The sequence below is a fragment of the Vombatus ursinus genome, unplaced genomic scaffold, assembly GCF_900497805.2.
Source record: "Vombatus ursinus unplaced genomic scaffold, bare-nosed wombat genome assembly UNPS02014826.1, whole genome shotgun sequence".
Taxonomy (NCBI): Eukaryota; Metazoa; Chordata; class Mammalia; order Diprotodontia; family Vombatidae; genus Vombatus; species Vombatus ursinus.
Genome location: NW_020954604.1, coordinates 8,284,990 through 8,310,266, shown reverse-complemented (window position 1 = coordinate 8,310,266; position 25,277 = coordinate 8,284,990). Strand labels below are relative to the sequence as shown.

At 36.6% G+C, this 25,277-nt stretch overlaps 2 protein-coding genes across 6 annotated transcripts in view; one reads left to right on the top strand and one right to left on the bottom strand.

Moving 5' to 3' along the window:
• SUPT3H (SPT3 homolog, SAGA and STAGA complex component) overlaps window positions 1-25,277 on the bottom strand; it is a 663,195-nt gene that overhangs the window by 519,040 nt on the left and 118,878 nt on the right. The gene's annotated exons all lie outside the window — the stretch shown is intronic.
• On the top strand, window positions 20,440-20,625 carry LOC114025011 (small integral membrane protein 30-like). The gene has a single exon (XM_027838347.1). The coding sequence runs from the start codon at window positions 20,440-20,442 to the stop codon at window positions 20,623-20,625; it is 186 nt and encodes a 61-aa protein (XP_027694148.1).

Below are 25,277 nucleotides of genomic sequence, written 5' to 3'. Positions count from 1 at the left end.
TCTCCCCATTTTTTATATCTTTTCCTCCTATTTAGCTGTTATGATATTATTTAAACAAAGCCATTTTATAGCATGGAGATTTTTTACCTTTGTCTTTGACAGACCGTCCTCATTGCAACCATGTCCCACTCTAACTCTGTACACTTACTCCATTTTGCCTTCTAAAATTCCCATTAACTTATGGTGGAAAAAACTTCCTTTATTCTGGATGTTTTCCTCCTCTTACATAGCTAAATAGTGTGGTGGATACAATGTGAGTGTTGGAGTTTTTATTGTTGTCTGTTGTTTATTGGGTTTGACATTCATCACCTCATGGACCACATCATGCCAGGCCCTTCTATCCTCCACTATGTCTCAAAGTCTGTCCAAGTTCATGTTCATTGTTTTCATGACAGGTACTGAGCACAGGTTACTCTTCCTTCTTCTAAGATTTTAGTAACTTGATCACTCTGTCTGCTTCTCAAAATTGAGGCAGGTAGGTGGTGCACCTAGATAGAACACCAGAATTGAAGTCAGGAGAACCTGATTTCAAATATGGCCTCAGACACTTACTAGTTGTGTGACCCTGGGCAAGTCACTTAACCCTGTCTGCCTCAGTTTCCTCATCTGTAAAATGAGCTGGAGTAGGAGATGGCAAATCACTCCAGTATCTTTGCAAAGAAAACCCTAAATGGAGTCAGAAGAGTCAGACATGACCAAAAATGACTAAATAACAATTTCTTACACTCTGCCCTTAAGTTAGGGGCCTTCAATATTCATGCTGCTGCTCCCTCAAACATGCTAACAGCCTAAGTCCTGAATTTATTTGAATCCCATAATATATTCCTCCATCACAAGTCAGTCACACACAGGGACAGTCATGTTCTAGATCTTACCATTACCCTCAAGCATTCACTTCTTCTTCAAAAATTCTGAAAATCTTCTAGTTGACCATAAACTTCTATCATTATATCTCTCCCTGTTTTACCCATCTGGATTCTTTGCCTTTAATGAGACCCCCAAACCTCCATTACTCAGTACTTCCTCAGTCAATTACACATGCTCTGGCTTCACCTTACTCCTTTTCAAATCTTAATTATATAGTTAAACAATACAACTATAAAATGTCTTCTACCCTTCTATTGAATCCCTCACATACAACTTCTTTTCTATCATTGTTTATCCCTTGCCAAATTCCAATCCAGGATTACTTTCACCATCTAACTCCTCAGCTCAGAATACAAGCTGGTAAATAAGGCTGGAAGATGATGGCCCACAATCATGCTAACTGGGTACACTACAAATGCGTTATCAGACCTCAATTGGGCCTTCCTTGTAACAAGATAATTCTTTATTCTTCCCTAATTAACTTCCCATCTCATTCCCCAAAGAAACTATTCTGAACTTTCTCTTCTCAAGCCTCTCTAACTTCTCACAACCTCAATCTCTCAACTAAAAACCTAATTCTTTATTTCTCTGAGAAAGCTGAAGCCCACTTTTCAACTCCTGTTCTTCAAAATACCCCTTGACATCCTTAGCAAGACCAATACCACCATAGATGCTCTTCATATCATTCCCTCCTGTCTTCTTCAGTGGGTTGCCCCTCAATCATACCTTCTCTCTCCTCTCCAATCTTCAGTTAGTCAATAAGCATTTATTAAGTACTTATTATGAGGCAAGTAGTGTGCTAACTACTGGGGATTAGGAAGAAAGGCAAAATAGTTCTTGTCTTCGAGAAGCTCATATTCTAACAAGGAAGACAAGATGCAAATAGATATATACACAGAATATTTGGAGGGGAATCTTATCAGAGAAGGCTTTCGCTGATAGGGGGACCAGGAAATATCTCCTGAAGAAGATTTTGGGATGAGTGTCTCCCTGTCTAATGGCTCCTTCTCTCCTGCTTTCAACATGCCCAAGTCTCCAATATCCATTAAAAGCCTACATTAGACCCTACCAGTCCTTCATGATGCTGCTATTACCTCATATCTCTCCTCTCTTTCTCAACCAAAGGCCTAAGGGGAAAAAAAAGTCTATTCTTACTACTTTTATGTCCTCTCCCCTTTCTACCTCCAAAGCATTTTGAAAAATGGATTCCAACATCACTGTTCAACTGAAAACTGCTATCTGCTATCTAAAGTTATCAGTAATTTCTTAATTACTAAATGTGACGGACTTCCTCAGTTCCTAAACTTTTTAACTTCACCAGTGCTGTTCCATACTTGCTGGGTTTTCTTTCCTATCTGGGGTTTCATTCTCTCTTATTTTGCCTTGTTCCCATCTGACTATTTTTCAGTCTGCTTTGCTAACTTTTCATTTATATCATTCCCTCTCCCTCTAAATGTGGGTTGGATTTGCCATGATTCTGGCTCAGACCCTCTCTTTTTCTCCCTCTATCCTCTCTCTCTTTTTGATCTTATCAATGTCTCAAAGATCTTTATATGGAGCCCTAGTCTCTCCCATGAGCTGCAATCCTACAATACCAACTATCCACTGAACAATTCAAACTGCATGACCTGTAGGTATCCTAAACCCAATATGTTCAAAACAGAACTCATCTTTCCCCCAAAACTCACCCATTTTTCAAACTTCCCTATTTTTGTCATAGGCACCACCTCTGAATTAGGGTTCACAGGTTCCCTAAGTCTCCCAGGTTTGCAACCTTAACACTATCCTCAACTTGTTACTCTCTCTTACCCACATAACAAATCAGGTGCTGAATTTGTTCCACTGTGGATTCCTTTCTGGTATGAGCTGGACTCCTCAGTTTCCCTAATTCCATATATCTACTCAGCTGACAACTCTTATTGTTTCTACCTCCACCAGATCTCTCACATCTGACCCATTTTCATTACTTATCCATGTACCACCATCATCACCTCTTGCCTAAAACTATTAGGCAAGATATCTTAACATATACAAAACTGAAATCTTTATCTTTCCCCTAAACCCTTCACTCTTACAAACGTCCTTATTTCTTTTTTTTATGATACATATATATATATATACACACATATATATATATATATATATGTATATATATTTTTCTTTTGGGTGGCGGGTTAGGCAATGGGGTTAAGTGACTTGCCCAGGGTCACACAGTTAATAAATGTTATGTGTCTGAGGCCGGATTTGAACTCAGGTTCTCCTGAATCCAGGGCCACTGCTCTATCCACTGCGCCACCTAACTGCCCCCAAGCTTTCTTATTTCTATCAAAGGCACTACCATTCTTCTAATCTCTCAAATTTGTAACCTTATTGTTATCCTCAATTTCTCACTCTTCTTATCCTACATATACAAGTAACCAAATCTTCTCAAGTCTACCTTTATAAGACCTTTCATAACAGAATCCTACTCTTTATTCACACAGTTACCACTTTATTTCACACCACCTAAATTTCTGCAACTGCTTCCAGTTTAGTCTCCCTATCTCACGTCCCTCCCCAAACAGTTGCCAAAGTGATTTTCCTTTAATGCAGATCTATGTCGCTACCCTACTCAATAAACTGCAGTGGCTCCCTATTGCTTTGAGGATAAAATATGAACACCTCTTTTGAGCTTTTAAAATCCATCAAAACCTGGCTCCAACCTATCTTTCCAGCATCATTAAACATTACTTCCTCTCTATAACCTCCAGGATTAAATGTGTTTATTACAGGTCCTTCATAATCTTGCATACTGCTTTCCAGTCTAATTACACCTTACACCAGGCCTGCACAACATAACGGCCCTGGGCCACTTGCAGCTCGCCAAGAGATTTTGGGCGGCCTGTGAAAAATGTAGAGGATGTGATGAGTGCTTTGTCCATGCCCTCCTTAACCCACCTTCCACTAGTCACTATTGTGCCCATCGTGTAACTTGGCAGGTGGGTTGCCACCCCACACTCTCTCCTGTTTGTCACATGACTTGCGGGGACCACCCATCATCAGTCTGTCTCTAGTCTGAGAAGAGCGAGAATCGTTCTTTGCTGTGTTTTCACAGTTACCAGCTTTGAACAGGGACAAAGTGAAGCCACATGCCAATACAACTGATGCCTGCTGTGTGATGAGCAGCAACAATGCATGAGCTTCTTCCCCTCCCTCACTGCAAAGCCACCCTCCAAGTTACATGAGGGTCTGGCGCTCTCTGCAAGGTCAGACACACTCAGTTCAGTATTTCTTTGTATGGGAGCAGTTGCTGTGGAGATCTCTTGGTTCTAACATTAAAGTTTTTGGGGTGACTTTGTAAAATGGGTGATAAAAAGAAATGGAATATTGAATTAGAACGTAGTGTTTAATCTGGAGTGGACAAATAGACACTTGTTTACTTACACGGGAGACAAAATATTGTGCCTCGTTTACCGAGAAGTAACGGCCGTTCTGAAGGAATACAATCTTCGTCACCATTTTGAATCAAAACATCCTGACTTAAGCAAATTGGACACCAATGGAAAACAAATTAAAGCATCCAAATAGTTGAAAAATCTCAGTGGGGAACGATGGTTTTTCAAGAAAGTAAACTCAGAAAATGAGCAGCTACTAAGGTTAGTTTTCAGATTTCTAAAGAAATTGATTTCAAACATGATTCTGGAGTACAATAAACTGATTGCTGACAAGAAGCGTAATATGTCCTATTAACTAAATCTAAACAGTAAGAAAACTTGAAAAATGTGTTAAAATTTGTACCACTTGGCAAAATAATTTTGTTAACGTTAATGTGATTTCATGATAAATAAAAATCTTAAATATTAAGTGTAGTTAATTGATATTAATTGAAATTTCCCCCTTTTAAATATGGTTTATTTGCAAAATAGTCTGATCATTAATTACACCTTTACTTTGAAAGTGAGCTTCTAAAAACCTATCTGCTGCCTGAAGAAGTTTAGCCTGTTTTAATTTTGGCCCCTACCTTCTGTCACGTTGTGCAGGTCTGCCTTATATACCTCCTTCTTCCCTTCCTGTTCACTCCAGGGATATAAGTCTCCTTGCTGTTCCTCAAACAAAACAATCCATATCTTGACTGCAGGTATTTTCACTAGCTGTATTCTCCATGCCTGGAATGCTCTCCTTCTCATCTCCACCGCCTGGCTTTCTTCAAGTTCCAGATAAAAACTTCTCTGGGAAGCCTTTCCCAATCCCTCTTAATTTTAGTGACTTCCCACTGTTGATGATTATGTATGTAGTTTGTTTGTACATAGTTGCTTCCCCTGTTGGATTGGGAACTCCTTGAGGGCAGAAACTGTCTTTTCCCTTTCTTTGTATCCCCAGTACCAAGAACAATGTCTGGCACATACTAGGCACTTAATAAATGTTTACTGACTCTCGTGCTCTCCAACGCAACCAAACTAGACTCCTCTTCATTCCACAGACATGATACCATTTCCTATCTCCTTTGCATTGGTTTTCCCTTGTACTTGGACTGAATTCCTTTCTCGCCTCTATTCATAGAATCTCTTTCTTCCTTCAAGACGAAAGTTAAAAATCATCTTCTACAAAGAGTCTTTCCTGAATCCACTCTCCCTCCCAAACTACTTTTTATTTTAGTTAATTCTCCTTTTATTTATTCTATATATACTTATGTACCTGTTGTCCCTTCCATTAGAAGGTAAGTTTCTTGAAAATCTATTGTTCAGTTGTTTCATTCATGTTCAACTCTTAGAGACCCCATTTGGGGTTTTCTTGGAAAAGATACTGGAGTGGTTTGCCATTTCCTTCTCCATCTCATTCAACAGAGGAGGAAACTGAGGCAAACAGGATTAAGTGACTTACCCAGGGTTACAGAGCTAGTGTCTGAGGCTAGATTTGAATTCAGGTCTTCCTGATTCCAGGCCTGGTGCTCTATCAACTGCACCATCTAGTTGCCCCTTCTTGAGAATGTTGTCATTGTTGAGTTGTTTACAGTTGTGTCTGACTCTTGGTGACTGCATTTGGGGTTTTCTTGGCAAAGATAATGGAACAGTTTGTCATTTTCTTCTCCAGTTCATGTTGCAAATGAGAAAACTGAGGCAAACAGATTTAAGTGACTTGCCCTGCCTCACACAGCTAATAAGTGTCTGAGACCATATTTAAACTCAGGAAGATGAGTCTTCTTGACTCCAGATCTGGTGCTCTATCTACTGTGCCACTTAGCTGCCCTTTTTGAGAATAGGAATTATTTATTCATTTTATTTGTGTCCCAAGAGCCTGGCAGAGAGTAGGCATTAATAAATACTTGTTGACTGACTAACAAATGGCTCCTGAGGTTCTTCCTAACTTTAAAATGTTGTGATTCTGTAAGAAATAAAAAATGCATTTCCAGAGCCCTATTTCAGTATGATTCTCAAATAATCAAAGCTAAATAGTACCTGCAATAGTCTTCTTTGCATTAGGATCTCTAATTCACCTTACCCCCAAACAATAATATGTGCATACTACTTCACATGGTGATCTCATGGATTTAATTATCATCTTTATGATCACGATGCCCAAATCTACCTATCCTATTTTAATCACAATGCTGAACTCTAGTCTCATATCTCCAACTGCCTTTCAGATATCTCAAATTGGATGTCCACCAGACAACTTAAACTCAACATGTCCAAAACTGAATTCATTATCTTACTCCCTAAATTGTCCTTCCTTCCAGTTTTCTCTCTCACTATCAAGGGTACCACCATCCTTCAAGTTCCCCAGGTTCCCAAACTAGGTATCATCCCTGACTCTTCACTACCTCTCACCCCCCACATCCAATCTGTTGTCAAAGCTTGTTATACCATTTCAGCACCTCTCAAATATGTCCCATTCTTCTCTGACACTGTCACCACCCTAGTATAAGCACTCATCACTTCATATATGGACTACTGCAAAAGCTTGCCGGTCAGTCTGCCTGACCCATTCTCTCCCCATTCCAGCTCATCCTCAGTTCAGCTGCCAAAAGGATTTTCCTAAAGTGCAGGTCCAGTTACTCAATAAATTCCAGGGGCGCCCTGTTGACTCCAAATAACAAACCTTCTGTTTGGCATTCACAGCTCTTCATAAACAAGACACCTTACAACCCTTTCAGGCTACTCACATCTTCATCACCCCACATTCACCTCCATGGCACCACCTACTCCTCTTTCCACTGACACAAACCTCCTGATGCTGACAAACAAGACACTATTTCTCAGCTCTGGGTATTTTCTATGGCTGTTTCTCATGAATGTGATGCTCTCCTTCCTCATATCTAACTCTGCCTTCTCTGGATTCCTTCAAATACTAGATAAAATCCCATCTTCTTTAGGAAGCCTTTGCCAATCCCTCTTAATTCTAGTGACTTCTCTCTATTATCATTTCCTAGTTGTCCTGCATATAAGCTTGTTTGTTTGTAGTCGTTTGCATATGGTCTCCGCCATTGGATTCTGAGCCCCTCTAGGACATGGCCTGTGCTTTGCCTTTCTTTGTATCCCCCGCTGCCTGGCAATGTATCTGGCATCGAGTAGGAACATATTCTATTTTAAACAAAACGTTTGTAGAAAATTTCACAATTGCTATAAATACTTAAGCCTTTTTTTTTTTTACTAGAGAAAGGTTTTAGATGCTTTGTCAGATTTTCTCTCTTTTTGGGCAACCCAGAGTCATCAGCGACAGATTAAGTAGACTCTGAACTACTGGAGCTGCGCCAGAGAACTGAGGAACAAAGTGAGGGAAAAGGTCACCAGAACAGGACTCCATGCACTGGCGGGAAGAGGAGTGTGGGGGAGAAGGGTGAAAGAGGGAGAAGCAGCTGTGGAGCACTCCACCAAGCATGAAGGTCAGAGGTCAGCATCCATTTGGGGTCAGTTTCGACCATTCCAAAATTAACTGAGGCAGAGACCCAGGCTGGTAAACTGTGAACTAACCAAAGTGGTAGGTGGCTTTGAAACCCAACCCATAAGGAAACCACTACCAGACAGGAGAGAGTCATAAAGTGAGTGAAAAGGAAAATAAGGGGGAGAAAAGACTGAAAGCACCAAAGATTTCAAGAAAAAGAAAACTCAAAGACCTTGAACATGAACAAATCAATCAACAGGGAAAACACAGTAACAGCAAAAGTAAACAAAAACTAAAGATCTAGCAAATGAATTCGGGTATCTATGAATAAACACTACAAAATAAAGGAAAATGATCCAACACATGACAAGAAAAAGGACCCTATGGAATTTGACAAGAACACACTGTTCTTAAATGGTTTAAAAGAGAATTGAGATTTATAAAACTGCACAGAATAATGAACAGAACAGAATAAAATCTGCAACGACAAACCCCACCACAGAAACACAAAAGAGAACAATAGACTGGAAACACAAATACACAGAAGTGAAGGACAACCCTTGAAACAAGAAAAAACATTAAAAGAAAGCATGCTCAGTATACAAGCAAAACAGACTGAATTCGTACACAGGATGTACAGAGACAACCTAAAAATCATTGGTCTCTCAGAAGAACATGACAGTATAAAAAAAACTTAACACCATAATGAAGGAAATAATGGAAGACAAGTACCCAAATCTCATTAATATAGAAAATGAAATTCCAATTGAAAGAACTGACAGATTACTTCCAGGAAAAAAAAAAAAAACTATAGCTGTAAAGGCCAAGACACACAATGGTTAAATTATTCAATTGGGAAACAAGAAGTTCTTCAAGAGAAAGATCTTCAAATAAAAAGAGCATTCAAATAATGCAAGAATATTCTTCATCCTCCAGAAAAAGGAGAAAATGGAATAATGTGTTTCAAAGAGCAATGAAGATCAGGACACAGCCTAGGGTGACCTAACCTGCAAATCTAAACTTAGACATTCAGAACAAAAGATGGTTGTTCAATAATAAAGAAGAGCTTGAAACATTTTTAGAAGAAAACTACAACTAAAGAGATTATTTAAACAACAGAAATAGAGGAGGAATAAATAAATGTAGGGACAAGGACAATTACAGTAACAGAGTGACTCCAGAGAGACCAGTAAAAGACTTCTTTCTAAATGCATCCAAGGAGACAGGGGTAAAGACAGAAATTTGATAGTAGTAGGAGTTAGAGGCAGACAAGGAGTATTATGGACAGGAGCTGGTGAAACCTTGCCCAAAGTGAGTCAATGTTTCTACATTACAACATGGGAGGGTACAAAAGAGTGGGGAAAGGGAGTAGAGAAATGTAGAGAAATGGAGAGGAATGAGTGATGTGCCAGGGTCAAATCAAGAGTTAGCCATGACTTTCGTGATCTTAGGAAGAGAAAAAGCCTAAGGGAAATGGATGAAGAGGAAGGATTAGGTTTTAATTTGAAAGGTGGAAGGGATTCACTACTGAACACTCCTATGGGCAAAGGGAGATAGTGAATTCTTATCCCAAAAGCTTTTTTTGGTAAAAACTATTTGGTAAAAACCGTTAGGAAAACTGGAAAGCAGTCTGGCAGAAATTGTGTAACACCAATATCTTAGACCATTTACCAAGATAAGGTCAAAATGGATACATGACCTAGATTTAAAAGAAGATATCATAAGAATATTAACTATCAGACTTATGGACAGGAGAAGAAGTTATGAATAAAATGGGTGGCTCAGTTCTTATTTAAAGAGCAATTTTGAATTATGCCCAAAGAGTTATAAAACTGTGTATACCCAATAGTGCAACACCCAAGGTAATCAGGGGAAAAGGAAAAGAACCTATATGTTCTCAAATATTTATAGTAGCTCTTTTTTGGTATCAAAGAACTGGAAATTGAGGGGATGCTCATCAAATGGGGAATGGCTAAACAAGGTGTAGCATATGATTGTGATGGGACACTACTATACTGTAAGAAATGATGAGCCGACTGATTTTATAAAAACATGGAAAGACTGGCAGGAAATAATGAAGAGTTAAATGAGCAGAATCAACAGAACATTGTATATAGGAACAGCAATACTGTTCAAAGAAAAACTGTGAATGACTAAGTTATTCTGAATATTATAAATACTCAAATCAACTCCAAAGGACCTATGAAGATGCTATCCACCTCCAGTGAAAGAACCGATAAACAGAAGTACGCATAGCATAATATCAACATATTTTATCTTTTAATATTATAGTAATTCAGACTTCTTCTCTGGTACAATGGGAGAACCAAAAAATCTTACGCTGCTTTTCCAGATTATAGGAGTGCCGCACACCTAACCCCCACAATGTGAAAGGGATAACTGTATTACATACCAGAGTTTGTTTTTTCTTCTGCTTTTAAAAGGGGCAATGGGATATGCCTATGGAGATAACAATAGTTATGAGAACGAACAAAAAAAAAAGAATAGGAGGATCACTGAAACATTTTTCAAAAATGCACATAAGTGAAAGGCAGAGGTTCAGAAGGAAGCACAGACAAGCAGGACAATTTTGAAAGTAACATTTTTATTACATACATTCAGCAAATGCAATTGGTATAGAAAAAAGATTCACAGTAATGCTCACTTTTTTTTTTAGCATTTAAGTTCAGAATAAAATTAAATTAGACAAAGTTATAATACTTCTTTTCCCATCCACTTTAAAAAATAGCCATAAACTGTAGATTTTGTAAAGTTCCTGATCATATAAATAGAGAACTCAAGATTACTTTGTCATTGACAGGATAATACAAATATGAAGCTGAAAAGGACCTTTAGAGATAGGTCATCTGATCCATTCTACTGGCAACAGAGTCCCAAAGAAAATTACAGTATGCAAATAGATGTAGTTGCTAGAAATATGTCTTATAACAAACTGATAATCAATTCTCAATTACTAAACAAAGCAGACTAGTGGCACAGCCAGCCTAAGAATCTTTTGTGAACTATATGAATTATATGTATGAATATATAATTTCACTTTGAATGTAGCACAGGATACAGGGGCTGGGAAAGTCTGTTGGAAGATAAACTGAAAATGGAGGTCAGGATAGAATAATAATAGCAATAATAGTAACTATTCACTTTTCTATAATTCTTAAAAGTACTTTCGAGAAGTACTATGTTCTATGAAGTACTTTCCAAAAATGATTCTGAATATTAGGATAAAAAAAGTGAACTTTACCTGTAGGCAGTTGCTCTACCAAAGAGTTGCTACAGGAAGATTCATCTGGAAGCAGTATATAAGACAGATTTGAGAAGAGGAGAACATCAGGGAAGAAACTGGAGGCAAGGTTATTAGCTCAATAGTTTATAGGTTATTGAAATAATCCAAACATAGGGTAATAATATTAGTTCAAAATAGGGACATTGCAGTCAGAATGAGAAAAGACAGGCGCAAGAAATATTGCCAAGAAAGAAACATCATGATTTTGAAAATCACTGAATATGTGCTCAAATACGATACTCATACAATAATGGACTATAATAGTGCTCCACGCATTTTTTTTTTTGCAAATCTAGCACTTAAAATCCGTGAGGTTTGTAACTTATATATTAATTACCAATCTGCAGTTGAAATGCTTTTTTCATTCAAAATAAATCCAACTTTAAGAGCAATGAGTTACTAAAAGCACATATATAAGCATTAGTTTGCAAAGCACTTTACACGTTATCTCATCTAATCCTCACAAAGACTATAAAGCAGGTGTTACTGCCCTCATTTCATCAACATGGAAATCAAGGATGAGAGAGGTTAAGTAATTTGCCCAGGATCCCAATGCTAGTAAGTATCTAAGCAGCAGTTGAACTCAGGTTTTTCACTGCATATGGAAAGACAGCAAATAAAAAGGAGTATGAAAGTGCCAAATGGTGGCACAAAAGGTCAGTGTTAAAGAACCTGACAGGAAGTGATAGTGGAAATCTGGAGAAAAGTTAAGATCTGAGAGACTAAAGAAAAGTACCGTTTTCTTTTTAAGACGTTCTGTTATTAAAAGCCCTTTTTCTGGTTCCCATTGTGCAACAAACTATATTACGTGGCTAATTATGAATAAAAACATAATGATAACATTATTCTAATATTTGAAAACCAAAGTACGACAAAAATAATGGAAATTTCTATGAGGATAAAAATAACATCCTTCTCAATAAGGGAAGCCAGGAACTGTGCATTTTATCAATGCACGCCAAATGTCTAACACAGTGTTTTACACATAGTAAGGGAGCAATATGTTTTTTTTGCTGGAAGTAAGATATGCAAGAATATATCCATTTTTACCCATAATCTGCCAGTGAACAACTGAAAGTTGACTATCTGTCAAAAAGAAGTTGATTAAGTAGCATTCGTATCTATAGTTTCTAATAAAAAGAGGGGTAGGGTAGAGAATAACTATAAGAATACAAAAATTAATAAATATTAATGGCAAAAGAATTTTAAATTGGAAAGGGTCAAAGTATCTTTTTTGAGGAAAACAATCTTTTAAAAAATTTCTAATTCATTCTTTTCAAAGTTGTATGTGGCTATGACTAAAAAGAATTTAAGAATTTATTTTAATATAGAATTATTTTAATTACTTCATACTGATATTTCCTGGTTTGATACCTATTAATTATGAATGAATAAAATATAATTCTATCTTGCAATAGACATGGTATTAAAATATTCTGTGAAACAAATGGTTTGGATTGTCTATATTTTATATATTAATTCTTGCAAATTCACAACACCTTCCTTCCAAAGTGGTATGATAAAGTTAACAATTGCTTCCTAGAAAGAGATGAAAAAGACGAAATTATCAGACCTTCAGAGCTGCAGGAAAAAAAATTTCAAAGCATTCATTTTGTACCAAATATGGGTTAAAAATAAATTATAAACAAGATCTTCCTTTAGAGAGAAGTTTTATCATATAATTATAATGCTGATCATTTGAAAGTATCCAAAATGTCTCTAGCATTTTAAAGAGCTAAGCAAAGTTATTTTTAAAATCAAACATATGTGCCTTTTCTGTTTATGTCTTCGGAAAGAACATTCTGTATAATGAAAAACACGACCAAATTTTTCACAGTACATCACTATAAAACCCTGTAATTGACTTTTTGGGTTGGTTTACTCTATATCTATTTTTGTCCAACTAGAAAACAGCAATGATGTGGTGAAAAGACCAAAATGTAGGTCCCATTGCAGGATAAGGCTCCATCCTGATTAGTGTAGAAGTATCATATTTGCTCTGGGAAATGTGCCCATTTCTAAGAGAGAATTCGGTCCATAGGAACCTCCTCTTTTTTAATCAAGCCATGTAAAATGCAGCAATACTGGTGCCCAGTCTGGGCTTTGGTTGGAACCAGAATAACAACACAGTGAGCTGTATCACTGAATTCAACAGAATTTAGTGCCTAACCATCTCATTTAGTTTGATGTGACATATAGATTTCCATCAATTCACCAGATTGACTCTTTAAACTAAGATGCTAACCAAACATTTTTAACGCTCTGGATAAAAGTTTTCTACTTTGCAAGAAAGTTTTGAATATAATACTTAGAAAACATTTATTGAAGATTGTGTTGTAGGAAATGCATTTCAGATTCTTAGCAAGTCTGATTATCCTTATGCAAAACAGTATTTCTGAAATAGGGTTCCTAGTATTATTGACAAAATTTCTATATCACCAAATAGCTCTAAACAAAATAAGCAAAATGACATGGTGGTATCATGATTTAAAAATCTGCCCTACAACACCTAGACTCCCTGGAACCACAGATTGATCTACAGTGAGTTGACTAAACCATTCCTTCTCCTGAGGTAAATAAACTTAGGTCTATGTAGTTTACTGTGGTAGAGGTTTCCATGGGGCCAAATGGGGAATGTCTATTAGATGGAAACTTCCAGATTGAGAGCCTGCCCACTCTGGGTGGGCATTAAAGGACCCACAGCACTTTATGTGCTAGCCGTGGTTTGCTCATGTGACCATGGCTAAAACTTCCAGTATATCTGAAGAGCAATTGAGAATTCAGTTTACCTCTAATACTGTTCAACATACTTTTCTGTGTATGTATGTGTTTTAAGTGACACTTTTATAGTGTGAGCTTTACACTGCTAATTATAAATGGCTTTCCAGGACTGTTATCAGTAGCACTCATTTTGACTATAGAATCATATTTATAGAACCATTAATGTATTCTGGAAGTAATGACATACCAACTATCTAGAAGAGCTTTATGCCAATCACTATCACAGTCCATTTTAACAGAATACACTGTTAGACAAAGACAAAGAGTGTGCATATGGTGCATATTTGCATCTTCTATAAACTCAGTTTTGGAGAAACAATGGCTTGGAAAAATATGTCCTCACTAGTAATTTTAAAAAGTCCCAAAATTCTAAACTTTGCATCAACCATTGGCAGTCTTCTGAACAATACCTATGCCCTGAGTCTTTGTTTGCCCCGCTTTTTTGTCAGATGTCATGATGTCTAACCTGTGTCGTGATGTAACCTTGACCCGACAACAATAAGAGAAAATCCTGCATCTTATTTACAGAGTTTTTCCATTTGGAAAAAAGATTTTTGCACATTTGGGGCACAGTAATGGCTTCCCTGTATCCTACAAGTTTCATAGTTGTAGCAACAAAATCTAAGATACTAATGATATGCAAGCGTATTCTCTGTATCAGTGAAATCAAAGCTATAACGGATAAGTGTTCAATCCACAAAAAGTACTTAGTAATGCAATTTAACCTGTTAAAAGGGATTGGGGGAATATAGAAATGGAAAGCTGTCAGGTTCCACATTAGGAAAAAAGTTAGGTTTAACAATTTTTGTTTTAGGAGACCTTCAACTATATAATGATGAACATTGACACAGTGCTTTAAAGGTTTCAAAACAATTTAGGGTCAGCATTATCTCATTTAAGCCACACGACAAGCATGAATGGTCTTTTAAGAATTACCATCCATATTTTGGTCAATCCAGTTATTCTATAGATGAGAAAACCGAAGCTTAAATAAGTGATTTTCCCACTATTAAATGTCAGAGGCTAATCTGAACCTAGGTCATCCTGATTCAAAGCCTAGCAGAGTATCTACTATACCATACATACTGCCTCGCAAGCATTAAAATTAACTCTGCACTTTATTCATTAACATCTAGAATATTCAGAAATTGATATTTAGAGCATGTGAGTACTGTTGCATCATCACCTCTGGCTTAAAGGAAAACACTCATTAAGGACAAAATTCCAATAGCAACTCAACATGAGCTCTTAAGCATGACAGCTTCATTCATTCATTCATTCATTCAATAAACGTTTATTAAATACCTACTACATGCCAAGTATTGTGCTAAGAGCAAAGATGGGAAAGGGGGATTAATTATGAAATAATTTTCAAAGAGAATACAGTGGTGTTAACATTTAGAGAATTTCCTTCCCTTTGAAGTTTCAGACAAATAAAAGTGAAATGAGAAGAAACAGAAGAACATTGAACACAATAACAGCAAGTCTGTGTGATGATCAACTATGACTGACTCAGCTCTTCTCAGCAATACAATGATCCAAGACAATTCCAAAAGACTCATGATGGAAAATGCTATCCATATCCTGAAAATGAACTGATGGAGTCTGAATGCAGATCAAAGCAGACTATTTTCACTTTATTTTTTTTTGTAGTTTTTTTTTCCTTTTTGTTCTGTTTCGTCTTTCACAACATGACTAATATGGAAATATATTTTACATGATTGCACATATATAACCTATATCAAATTCCTTACTATCTTAGGTAGGAGGGAGGGAAAAAAATTTGGAACTCAAAATTTTATTTAAAATTAATGTTAAAATTGTCTTTATGTGTAATTGGAAAAAATAAAATATTATTTAAAAATTTCAAGCATTGACTTGAAATCAATACTTGATTAATACTTGAAATTATTAATTAATGTTAGAATATAGAATATATATAATATAGAATTAATTTCAAGTATTAATTAATGTATTAGTTAATGTATATATAATACATTAGTCAATAAGCATTTATTAAGCACCTAAAGTACTGCGCTAAACAGTTAACAAAACTATACACAAAGAGTCAAAAAACCATCCCTGTCCTCAAGGAGCTTATAATCTAATGGGAAACTAAATCTAAGGAAACAAATACGTGTGTATATACAGGATGAACAGAAAATAATTAATAGAGAAAAGGCTTTAAATTAAGAGGAATTGAGAAAGGCTTCCTATAGAAAGTGGGGTTTTAGTTGGGACTTGAAGAAAGCCAGGGAAGAGAGAAGGCAGAGATGAGGACAGAGAGCACTCTAGGCAGGGAAGACAGCCAGAGAAAATGCCTTGAGCCAAGAGATAAAGATTCTTGATCCCAGAACAACAAGGATGCCAGTGTCCCTGGATCAGATACCTTTTCCCTCCAGGAGGAGCAGGCAATTGTTGTACTAGTTCCCTTTTTTCAGTGTGTATTTAAAGATCTGGATACATATTAAAAGCTGAAATTAAAATCGAAATACACTATAAGATAAATACAACACTAAAAACCATGGGAATAACATAATTCATTTATATGATACTTTAGTATTTCTAAAACATTTTTATCACAATATTTCTGTCATTTAGGAAGTGCAAAATTGCTTATTATTCCAATTTTTCAGATGAGGAAGTTCGTAGAGGTCACACTGTGAAAGCCAGGATTTGAACCCAAGTATACTGATTCAAAGTTCAACACTGTTCTATACCTCAGACCTGCACAACTTGACAGAAGGTAGGGGCCAAAATTAAAACAGGCTAAACTTCTTCAGGCAGCAGATAGGTTTTTAGAAGCTCACTTTCAAAGTAAAGGTGTAATTAATGATCAGACTATTTTGCAAATAAACCATATTTAAAAGGGAGAAATTTCAATTAATATCAATTAACTACACTTAATATTTAAGATTTATTTATCATGAAATCACATTAATGTTGACAAAATTATTTTGCTAAGCGGTACAAATATTAACACATTTTTCAGGTTTTCTTACTGTTTAGATTTAGTTAATAGGACATATTACGCTTCTTGTCAGCAATCAGTTTATTGTACTCCAGAATCATGTTTGAAATCAATTTCTTTAGAAATCTGAACTAACCTTAGTAGCTGCTCATTTTCTGAATTTACTTTCTTGAAAAACCATCGTTCCCCACTGAGATTTTTCAACTATTTGGATGCTTTAATTTGTTTTCCATTGGTGTCCAATTTGCTTAAGTCAGGATGTTTTGATTCAAAATGGCGATGAAGATTGTATTCCTTCAGAACGGCCGTTACTTCTCGGTAAACGAGGCACAATATTTTGTCTCCCGTGTAAGTAAACAAGTGTCTATTTGTCCACTCCAGATTAAACACTACGTTCTAATTCAATATTCCATTTCTTTTTATCACCCATTTTACAAAGTCACCCCAAAAACTTTAATGTTAGAACCAAGAGATCTCCACAGCAACTGCTCCCATACAAAGAAATACTGAACTGAGTGTGTCTGACCTTGCAGAGAGCGCCAGACCCTCATGTAACTTGGAGGGTGGCTTTGCAGTGAGGGAGGGGAAGAAGCTCATGCATTGTTGCTGCTCATCACACAGCAGGCATCAGTTGTATTGGCATGTGGCTTCACTTTGTCCCTGTTCAAAGCTGGTAACTGTGAAAACACAGCAAAGAACGATTCTCGCTCCTCTCAGACTAGAGACAGACTGATGATGGGTGGTCCCCGCAAGTCATGTGACAAACAGGAGAGAGTGTGGGGTGGCAACCCACCTGCCAAGTTACACGATGGGCACAATAGTGACTAGTGGAAGGCGGATTAAGGAGGGCATGGACAAAGCACTCATTACATCTTTACTTTCTTTCATAGGCCTCCCAAAATCTTTGGGCCACTATATGTTGTGCAGGCCAACTCTATATCATGCTGAAAAGGGTGGGGAAAAGATAGATGGTAAAGTCAAAAATGAACTAACTCTAAAGTTAGAGGACGTAGGTTCAAATACGGCTTCTGATACCTGCCTAGGTAATAATGAGCAATCTATTTATAATCTCCTTGATCCTCAGTTTCCTCATCTGTAAAATGAGAGAATCGAATTAGATGACTCCTAAGGTAACTCCAACTCTTGATCTATGATCTCATGATCTGATGGTAGGTATAGGCAAATGAGCACAGGATTGTTTTCCTACTCTCCCTACTTCCATTCCCCGATGCCACTTATTTTTCCTTTAAATTTGACAACAAATTTTAAAGGCTAAAGAAAATGTTGAACTAGGTTGATAAAGGGTAAGCGGTGATGGGGGGTGGTAGATAAGGAGAACTAGAACAGAGACAATGGCTCAAAAAGCAACAAACTGAACAAATTGGGGAAAGGGGGAACAGTGTAGCAGGAAAGAGTTACTACAAGGTAGTAAACAATTCAATACTTTATATTTGCGTCTCCATGCCCCAGATACTGATAAAGTAAAGGAAAAAGGTTTTTCCTACTTTGAAATATCAATTATTATAATCAAGAAAGGTATCTGGGAAGCTAGGTGGTACAGTGGAGAGACTACCAGGCTGAGAATCAAGAAGTGTTCAAAGCCAGCCTCAGACACTCAGTAGCTGTATGACAATGGGGGCAAGTCATTATCTGTCTGCTTCCTTTTCCTCATCTGTAAAATGGGAAGAATAATAGCCCCTACCTCCCTGGGTTGCTGTGAGAATGAAATAATAAAATAGTTAAAAAGTACTTAGGACCATGCTTGTCACACAGTAAACACTATATAAATATTTGTTACTATTATTATTACCACCTTAAGGATTGAAGTGCAATAAAAGATTACTGCATTTGGGATCAGTGGTCTTATAACTTCAAAAGCTGGTTCTGCTACTTTTTGTAGTAGTAACCATGAGCAAGTTAATTTGATCTCACTGGGTCTCACTTTCCTCAACTGTAAAATGAAGAGGCTACACTATAGATCATCTCTGATATCTCTCCAAGCTTTAAATCCTAAGAGTTTATAATACAAGAGATTTCCATTAGGAAATGTTCTTTACACAAAGTTGTATTGTTCATGTCAAAACAAAGGGATAATCCTGTGCATTTTGCAAATTCATTAATTATTACTATTTCATCATAGAATCATATTTCTTTTAAATATGTAAATTATTGTAAAAGGCGCATTATAAGGTAATATATGTAGATTCCAAAAGTCTCCAGAGGAACACATTTTTCATCTTCCAGTGAAATTCAACAGAAAAACATCAGATTGAACTTCTATAAATTCAGTTTCCAGAAAACGTTTAATCCATAAAATGAAACACAGCTGAAATATTTCAATGAAACAACCGAATTAATAATACTGTGTGAGTCCTATAGAACTCATTATATAGTTGAATTTTACTTGAGATATAAAGTGGAAACAAAACACCAGTCATAGGTACAACTACGTAATGCTTTAAAGTAGTGGTTTAGGGAATTTTCAAGTTTCAGCATCATCATATATATTTTCTAAGAAATCAAAACTCATTCTCTTCTCAGAAACGATGACTTGTACATGAGTTTTCCAAGTACTTTAAAGCAGTGGTGTCAAACTCAAATAATAATGAAAGCCACAAAACTATACATAACGATCCCTGTGGGTCAAAATTGACTTAGTTATAAAACATAATATTATCTCTGCTTTATGCATTTTTATTAATTTTGTTAAACATTTCCTAATAATATTTTAATCTGGTTTGGGCCACATTTGGGAGTGTTGTGGGCATCCAGAGGCCCACAGGATATATGACACCTTTAGGGAATAAGAAAAACTCACCATTAAGGCAGTGACCCTTTTATAGAGGGTGACAGACTCTAGGCCTTTTCCCCTCATTAGTCTGTGAGCTCCCAGAAATCATGGACTGTTTTTTGCCTTTCTTTGTATCCCAGCTGCTTAGCACAGTGCCTGACACATAACAGAAGCTTAATAAATGCTCCTTGTTGTTGTTCATTCAGGGTCTTTATATCCCTTTTAGTACTACCCTGGTTGTCAGTCACTTAACTTTTTGTATTATGTGTCATTTTTACCCTACCTTCCAAGTTAGAGAATATTTTGTGGCTTCCTGAGTTCTTCTGGTGAACCTACACATAGTAAGCTCTTAATAAACACTTGTGAAATGAATGAACAAATGAATGACTAACAAATGATTAATTATAGAGGATCTAACAACGGCTTCACTAGTGGAAAGAAGGAAGAGAATGTGTAGCAGTTGCTACATATTACTACATCTTCAGAGGATGCACTTCAGTAACAAAACAAAACACAAGAATTTCTCCAAGGAGTCCTTGTTACATTAGATGATTATTGAGATTGACCAACAGGAGGCAATGAGCAAGGTTAAGTTAAGAATAGGAACTATGGCCCCTCCCGTCCACCACACTCTGCCGGGAGCTCTACCTTGAGCTGCTGCTTTGATCAAAAAGAAAAGACCAGATGAGAATCCTCAGTCACTTAATTGTCTAACTCTGTCTCCTGATAATAGGTACCATAAAGGGAAGCCTCTGGATCCTTCAGCACCAAAGGAAGAGTCTCCCACAGATTGCCTGGTAGAGAAACCTGGCTCTTGGATACTAGCCTTGATTATTTTCCTTCAGCCTTCAAGATCCAGGCAACATGGCTTCCATTAGTGGTATCTCCAATGTGTTCTTGGCCCTCCTTTCACTGCTCCATGTGGGGCCTATTGTTGAAGTAGCAGAAGCTGGAAATGGCATAGCACTTCTGTTGGACATGTTTCTCAGCCTTACAGACATTTGTGCCTATTTGGGGATATATGCCAGAAAGAGAAATGGACAGATGTGACTTTGGCAGGGGACAGGGTCTCCCAAGTCAAACATGGACCTGAAAACCTCTCCATGTTTGAGATTTCAAACTGAGAAATCAGTTTCTTAAACGTCAAGGTCCAGATAGTAAGCAAATGGTTATTTTCTATTCAACATCTTGGAACATGTTGCCTTAAAATGTAAAAGCTGCTTTATGTAAAAATGCAAGAAGGGGTCATTTTATTCACGTTCAGTATAAGCCTGATGGTTCACCAATGTGAAAATTGACCAATAATTAAGGGATGATAGGAAGAGGTGGAGGGTGCAGTCAAAGAAATAAAGTAACTATCATTTAACCTAAGTTATGTTCCATGACTTCTGAAGTTAATGAAGATATACAAAAAAGGAACTACCTGTTTAAAATTGTTGAATGTCAGATATTTTCTGCACCCTAATATTAAGAAAAATGCTACGCAAAGAAGAGTTGACGAATCCTTGTTTTGTATTTATATAAAAAAAATCTGTCTAGTTTGTAGCCCCAGATAAATGCTACAGTTAAACATAAAGTTCACCTAGTAGACATTTGGAAGTTTAGAAAATTCTTTCTTCATAAGGAATTTGGAAACATGTATGTTACTACATATTTGCCGTTTAAATAAAGGAAAGGTTTAATACTGTTTTAAAAAAAAGTTTTATATTGATTACTAAGTACCTTTGTGAAACACATTAAAATAAACATTAGACTGCTGTGCTAACAAAAAAAAAAGCCAGATCAAACAAATCAAACAGATTCTAAGAGAAAGAATAAATGTTTTTGGGAAAAAGGGAATGAATGAAGGAAGAGAAAACCAAATGGTCCTGCAGGTCTCAAATAAGGGAAAGTACCTACAACACTAGCTTTTGCCTTTTTCCAGACAAAGCAAACTATAACTGAGAAGCAGGGTAGAAGGATAGGTTGCTATTCATATTACTTCTACCAACAAAATAACAGAATGAAATAGTGAACCAACCAAAGAAAGGAATTCTTGGAAATATATCGTTGGCCAATACAATTTATGTGAAAAATCAAGAGAAGAAGCCAACAACAGGACCATAAGCTATCAAAAGTAGAAGGGACCTCAAAAATCAATGAGTCAGACCTCCTCTCTTTTAGTCTCTAAAAGGTTTAAAAATATCCTCAAATTTAAAAGGAGAAAAAAATAGTTCCCCCTAGGAGGTATATCCTGGTAGATAAAGGAACTAAATAGCAACTTAAGGGAAACCTAAAAATAGTGCCCTTGAACTTCTACAATGATGGACCAGAGCATGAACTGGATTTTTTTTAAAGCTTACTATAAGCATGATACAATCAAAAGGGTATCTATTTACCCAAGAGTAAGAGGTTTCCAGATAATTCTGCCACACACTAACCAGAAGACTAGAGGCAAGTGCCTCAGACTCTCAAACTGTCATCTACTGCCACCTGCAAAATGAGCATGCTGTTCAGGATAAATCCAAGAATATAAATCAATGTGAGAAAAGACTTCTTATTTACCATGGACTACTGGGAAAACTAGAAAGTAGTTTGGCAAACATTATAAATTTAGATCAGCAACTCAGACCATATACCATAACAAGTTCCAAATACATATTAAATCTGAAAAAAAGTCCACATTATTTTTTTTTTAGAAATTACAGAACAAAAAGTATCATCCATAATTATAGTTGCTGAGAGAATTCTTAATCAAATGATAGAGATGTTTGTAAAAGACAAAGCACTAAATTGTCTATCAAATAATAAGTCCTTAAAAATGCTCTATAAATACTTGATTGTGAATAAAATAATAACTATGATGATAATAACTAGCATTTATATATATGGCTAAGCACTTTACAAATATCCTCACAACAACCCTTCAAGGAAGGTGCTGTTACTGTCCCCATCTTACAGTTGAGGAAACCGAGGCAAACAACGTCACACACAGACACACAAGTGTCTGAGGCTGGATTTGAACTCACGTCTTCCTGACTGTAGACCCAGTGTTTTATTCACTGTGTCACATAATCTGGATGTATTGTGTGGTAGTAGTCTATCACTAGGAACTCATACCAGCTAGTGTGAGAACAGTTTGGGGTGAAAAGTCAATACCAGAGAGAGAGGTGCATTTGTCACTGCATAGGCATGAGGCTCCTAAACAGTGTGGGTTTTTATTATACTCTACTGCCTCTACAGCCTAACTGCAGTACAGGCAGTACAGGACTTGAGGTGTTACACTAGGAACATTACAAATTAACATTACCCAACTTCAACTGGGGCCTCAGTGAAGAAAGGCAGGTCTTTTGTTCCTCCCTGATTAAGTTTCCAATTTCATTCACAAGAGAAAATATTCTAAATTTTCTCTACCTTCCTCAAATACCTCACACTTCTTTCCTTTTCCTTCCTCAACTGAGAAAAGGGGTTCTTATACTACTAAGAAAATTGAGGACAACAGATACAAGGTTCCTCTTCTCCCAATATCTTCATCTCAAAATCCCATAACATCATTCCCAGTTTGACAATGTGGTAGTCCTTCTTCCGGCCAAGGACAACACTTTTATATGTGTACTTTATCCTAGTCCTACCCGCTCAAACTGCAACAGAACACAACTTCAATCATCCTTTCTTCCTCCCTTTCCCTTCTTCTCCTCTCCTTTCTCAAATCTTTTAACTTTTTTCAATCTACTGGTTCCATTTCCACTGCCTTCAAACACACCCAAATCTCCCCCCATCCTTACAACCATCTTCATTTGACCCAACCATCCCTTCAAGCTATTGCTCTGTATCTCTCTTCCCTCTCTCAGCCAAACTCTTAGAAAGAATTATATACACTAGTTGCTTCCATTTCTTCTCTTCTCATGCCCTCCTCACCCCTTTGTAAAGCTGGCTTCTAACCTCATCATTCAACTGAAATGGCTCTCTCCAAAGTTACCACTGATCTCTTACTTCTCAAATATAAAGGTTTTTCTTAGTCCTCATCCTTCTCAACCTCTGACATCATCTCCTGTTGGATACTCTCCTCTCTGGGTTTTTGTGACAAGAGTCAGGAAGACTCCTTTTCCTGAGTTCAAATATGGCCTCAGACACTTAACAGCTGTGTGACCCTGAGCAAGTCAACTTAATCCTGTTTATCTCAGTTTTCTCATCTGTAAAATGAGCTGGAGAAGGAAATGGCAAACCATTACAGCATCTTTGCCAAGAAAACCCCATAAGGGGCACAAAGAGTTGGACACAACTAAAATGACTGAACAGCTCTCTCCTGGTTCTCCTCCTGTCTGCCCCTTCTCTGTTCATTTTGTTGGTTCATCATCTAGTCCAGCACTTCTGAAACTTGTGAGTCATGACTCCATATGGCATTGCATAACTGAATATGAGAGTCACAAAAAAATTGGCAACAGTAAAAGGTTTCTGAACACTCAACAACCAAAAATTAATTCAAAATCAAATGTATAATGAATCCAAGGTATTTCTGGCAGTTCCTGCTCATGGTGTATCGCACAACTTCACTGCAGCCTTGGTTCTGAACATACAACATGCATACTTTGCACTGCACATACCGTCATGCCATGCAACACTAACAAACACTGCCAGAAACACCTCAGCTTAGATTAGAGACTATTGTGTGTTATGAATTGCAGTGTTTTTATTGTACATACAAAGTTTTCTGCTGTTACAGAAAGAGAATAGTTTAATTATGGAAAATAAAGGCCTCAACACGCAAGTATCAAATTAGTATGTCTTTGGATTGTATTGTGTAAGAATGTTTGATTTTAAAAACTACTGTTATCTCCTCCTTTTACAGAAACATAAGTGTTTAATTGCCACAAATAAAGACAAAAGCCCTTTTAATAATATTTCTCCATCATCACCGCTGTATGTGTATGTATTTTAAATTTTAAAGTTTTTAAGTTTCAAAATTAAGCACAAACAAATGTAATTTCATACACTAAAGCTAGTATTTATTTGAGAAATTATTAGCAATATTTATTTATATTTTAGGACAAAATATTTTTCAATTATGGATAAGTGGCTAAGTTTAGACAGAAGAAGTAAAAATACTGATGACACTGCATCAGAGTCTTCGCTACCAGGGTACAACCTGGTACACCTAAATTGACAAGAAAAATGAAGTATGTCTAATCATATTTGCAATATGGATTTACTACTAATAATGATGATGGTGTAGACAAACCTCTCTGCTTCATTTGTAACGAGGTTTTGGCTGCAGAGAGCATGAAACCAGCCAAACTAAAATAACATCTCAATACCAAGCATGCAGCATACTGCAATAAACCAAAGGAATATTTTGAACGATTTTTAAAATCTTCAAATAAAGAAAAACAGTGTTTTGAGAAATTTGTTATTGTCAATGAAAACTATTTACTTGCATCTTATGAAACCTCCTATTTAACTGTAAAGACTAAAAAGCCCTATGCAATAAGAAAAGATCTCTTGTTACCTGCTGCTATTAAAATATCAGAAATAGTTCATGGGAAAAAGCATGGGGATGAAATTCATAAAATTCCTCTATCAAATTATACTGTTTCCAAAAGAATTTCTGAAATTAGTAATGACCAATTCCAGCAGCTTATTACCAGGCTTAAGGGCAGCCCAAAGTTTGCAATTTAGTTAGATGAAACAACTGATATTTCTAACATGGCACAGTTATCACTTTA

Coding starts and splice junctions, on each gene's coding strand:
- LOC114025011 (XM_027838347.1), top strand. CDS start 20,440: ATGGCTTCCATTAGTGGTATCTCCAATGTGTTCTTGGCCCTCCTTTCA.